General features: G+C 42.3%; 1 protein-coding gene across 1 annotated transcript in view; it reads left to right on the plus strand.

Annotated features, from left to right (window-relative positions):
* Nucleotides 1-3,379, plus strand: part of LOC110467371 (serine/threonine-protein kinase SBK1-like) — a 22,602-nt gene extending 19,223 nt beyond the window's left edge. Inside the window, exon 2 of the mRNA XM_021524485.1 lies at nt 1,504-3,379. Coding sequence (XP_021380160.1) covers nt 1,531-2,595 — 1,065 coding nt within the window. The 5' untranslated portion in view covers nt 1,504-1,530 and the 3' untranslated portion in view covers nt 2,596-3,379. The remainder of the gene's footprint in view (nt 1-1,503) is intronic.
* Nucleotides 3,380-4,365: the final 986 nt, after the last annotated feature.

Below are 4,365 nucleotides of genomic sequence, written 5' to 3' on the forward strand. Positions count from 1 at the left end.
CAGGTATATCTCAATATGTACATGTATATCTCTATATTTACAGGTATATCTCAACATGTACAGGTATATCTATATTTACAGGTATATCTCAATATGTACATGTATATCTCTATATTTACAGGTATATCTCAACATGTACAGGTATATCTCTATATTTACAGGTATATCTCAACATGTACAGGTGTACTCTATATTTACAGGTATATCTCAACATGTTCAGGTGTATCTCCTAAACACCCGACCCAGACAGTCAATATAAACACTCGACCCAGACAGTCAATATAAACACACGACTCAGACAGTCAATAAAAATACACGCCTCAGACAGTCAATATAAACAAACGACTCAGACAGTCATTTTAATCACACGACTTATACAGTCAATATAAACACACGACTCAGACAGTCAATATTAACACACGACTCAAACAGTCAATATAACCACACGACTCAGACAGTCAATATAAACACACTACTCAGACAGTAAATATAACCACACGACTCGGACAGTCAATAATAATATAAACACACGACTCGAACAGTCAATATAAACACACGACTCGACAGTCAATATAAACACACGACGCAGACAGTCAATATAACCACACGACTCAGACAGTCAATATGAACACACGACTCGGACAGTCACTATAAACACACGACTCAGACAGTCAAGATAAACACACGACTCAGACAGTCAATATAAACACAAGACTCGACAGTCAATATAAACACACGACTCGGACAGTCCATATAAACACACGACCCAGACAGTCAATATAAACACACGAATCGGACAGTCAATATAAACACACGACTCGGACAGTCAATATAAACACACGACTCGGACACTCAATATAAACACATGACTCGTTACGCTCGCGGTTACTTCTTATTAAACCAAGAATGAAGGTCGTATATATGTGTTGTGTTCATAAAGTCGGTCAATCTTGGATAAGTAGTCTTACCTTAGCTTTGCACAGAAAGGCTTTAAGCATTAAGTCGACATAATCATTGCGGATCCGTAAAAATGTCAACAGTCCATAAGGCAAATGAGAACAGCTCGTGACAGAAAGGTTTACTGTGCAATTCGTTTGCACGGAGCCAGTACTATTAGGGTGCATGCACGGTTAAACCTCGTTATACTGTCAACTCCTCTCTAGAGACATTTTAACTGGCGTTATTATGAGGTTGGCGGTATAACGAAATATACGGATAAGGAAATCTTGAAATATGGTAGCAGTAAATGAGGTGGCAAATGAAATGGGGCATTATATCGAAGTTTTTACTGTGATTTTTCTTCGCGCTGTATGGTTTACTCTAGCTTCATTTAAACTAGTTTCCATGGTAACATATGAACTAAATGTATACAGCCGCCTCATAAGTAATTACGACAGTATGGTCAAATATGGACACTGCATCTGAATTCTCAATATCTATATCTATATGTCAATGTGACCTTAGCAAGACTGTGGTTCTTACATATTTTTCTTTACTTTGCAGTGAAGTACACAACAAACGGTTTACAAGATGATGACCGAACTTAAATCCGACTCCATCCGGGTCATTCCCAGATCCCCGCGCTGTAGCACGGCCGATAATTTACTCAGACTTACTCTCAAGGACCACTATGACGTCACAAAGGAGCTCGGGAGGGGCACATACGGCCAGGTGCTTTTCGCAAAATGTAAAGAAACAGGAAAAAACGTTGCATTAAAAGTTCTGCCAAAGAGCAATACCAAGTTACGCGAGTTTGAGCGGGAATTTCGCTTCAGCTACTTCCTTTCACCACATAGCAATGTTGTTGACACGTACAATGTGGCATTTGAGACCAGAACAGCCTTTGTGTTTGCACAGGAATATGCCCCGTACGGTGATTTATTTGAGAAAATTCCTCCGCAGCAAGGAATGGCGGAAAAGGACGTGAAAAACGTCATCAAACAGGTTTCAGCCGCTCTTGACTTCATGCACAGTAACGATCTCGTCCACAGGGATATCAAACCTGAAAATATTCTTATTTTCGAGAAAGACTTCAGCAAAGTAAAGCTAACTGACTTTGGTATGACGCGGAAAGAGGGACTTGTTTTACGCAAGGTGAATGGAAGCATACCCTACACTCCACCGGAAGTGTGCGAAGCGGTTAAAAACGAAAGCATAACGGTGACCTCCATTGGTGACGTGTGGGCGTTTGGCGTGTTATTATTCTGCATGTTGACAGGTAATTTTCCGTGGGAAAACGCAGAAATAAGCGATATATATTATAATGAATTTTCTCTGTGGCAAAAACGGAAATGTACAAAAATTCCATCCCAATGGAGAAAATTTACGCCAAGAATTCTCAGATTCTTCCGTAAAACATTGGAAAGTAAAGTGGAAAGGAGGTGTAATGTGAAAGAAGTAAAGAAATACCTTAGTGACACATGGCTTAAACCATCTGCCCCATCAATAGCGGAAGGGGCGGAGGAAGAGGACATTGCCGCCGAAGTCGAGCAAAACAATCAGCTTACTTCCATTCTACAGAGCCACGGCATCGACACAAAGTTTGACAAACGACTCCGCGAGCGCCGAATCTCAGAATGGCTTTTGGCTCTTTGAAACGGACGCTACCGAGATATTTGCTCGCCCTGTAATGGAGTCCGGTACTGACGTCATCAAAAGTGTTTGTTCGTCCTATACAGATGTTATAGAAGGCGTCTGGTCGTCCTGTGATACGGACGCTAGCAAGATAGATGATCACCTTATGATATGAAGATATGGAGTTTTATGGCCCTTTGCTACGGACACTACAAGGTTATGTGACTAATTATAAGACAACAGCTTACAAGGTGTCTGTTCGTGCGATACAATGTGACATTGATGTAGGTCACAAGCCCAAAAGGCAGGGAAGCTTATGTCGTGGTATTACGTCCGTCGTATGTCACAAAGGTGTCCGATCTTCCTGTTCAGTTCAGGTTACAGTCCGGCGTTACAAAGGTGTCCGATCCTCCTGTTCAGTTAAGGTTACAGTCGGCCGTTACAAAGGTGTCCGATCCTCCTGTTCAGTTCAGGATACAGTCGGGCGTTACAATGGTGTCCGATCCTACTGTTCAGTTCAGGTTACAGTCGGGCGTTACAAAGGTGTCCGATCCTACTGTTCAGTTCAGGTTACAGTCGGGCGTTACAAAGGGGTCCGATCCTCCTGTTCAGTTCAGGTTACAGTCCGGCGTTACAAAGGTGTCAGATCCTCCTGTTCAGTTCAGGTTACAGTCCGGCGTTACAAAGGTGTCAGATCCTCCTGTTCAGTTCAGGTTACAGTCCGGCGTTTCAAAGGTGTCCGATCCTCCTGTTCAGTTCAGGTTAGTCGGGCGTTACAAAGGTGTCCGATCCTCCCGTTCAGTTCAGGTTAGTCGGGCGTTACAAAGGTGTCCGATCCTCCCGTTCAGTTCAGGTTAGTCGGGCGTTACAAAGGTGTCCGATCCTCCCGTTCAGTTCAGGTTAGTCGGGCGTTACAAAGGTGTCCGATCCTACTGTTCAGTTCAGGTTACAGTCGGGCGTTACAATGGTGTCCGATCCTCCTGTTCAGTCCAGGTTACAGTCGGGCGTTACAAAGGTGTCCGATCTTCCTGTTCAACATGGACACCTATCAGACATTTCCCCGACATTGACAAACACAATTAGCGAAAGAAAGACTTCCATTTTGTTTTCGCAGTAAGATCTGTTCCGGTGAATCGAGTGATCAAAAACGTGTTTTACGAACTTACGAACACGAACATTAGCGCGGATTGTCCGCTCGTCTTCTGATTACAAACGCCATTTCCATCACTTGCTAATGTTTTCATTGTTTTGCGGGTGATGCCGGTCACGTGACCCGACCAATATTGTTTTGAATGACAGGATCGATAACTCTAGACGGTTGTGTGCTGTTTAGATATGTATATATATATATATAATTATGTTATGGCGGTGCTTATCTGTAGCTTGTTATTTACACGAACCTATTGCAATAAGCTGATTATGTTTACTTTGTGTGCAATAACGCTGGTAGAGCAATCCAATGTATCTACAGATAGTGCTAGAACATGTCGTCATACAAACTGTTTCAGGTGCAGTTAGTTTAACCATTTTTAGCGATGACGTCACTCGAGCCGTTCCAATATGTCTAAGTTGTCAATACCCGTGATTTGTAGAAACAGCCGTTACGTTAACGTTGCATGGCCAGATATCGATGAGGACAGTGTGATGATGTTTTGTTTTGTCCTACAAGAGTACGGTTTTGTGCTAAATCTATATTATATAACAAAGGTACACCCAACCAAACAATTTGATACGCTATATATTCCAATAAACTAATGAAAACGCTTGTCGCAAATAGTCAACTGCGTTGAA

The sequence above is a fragment of the Mizuhopecten yessoensis genome, unplaced genomic scaffold (assembly GCF_002113885.1).
Source record: "Mizuhopecten yessoensis strain PY_sf001 unplaced genomic scaffold, ASM211388v2 scaffold11171, whole genome shotgun sequence".
NCBI lineage: Eukaryota > Metazoa > Mollusca > Bivalvia > Pectinida > Pectinidae > Mizuhopecten > Mizuhopecten yessoensis.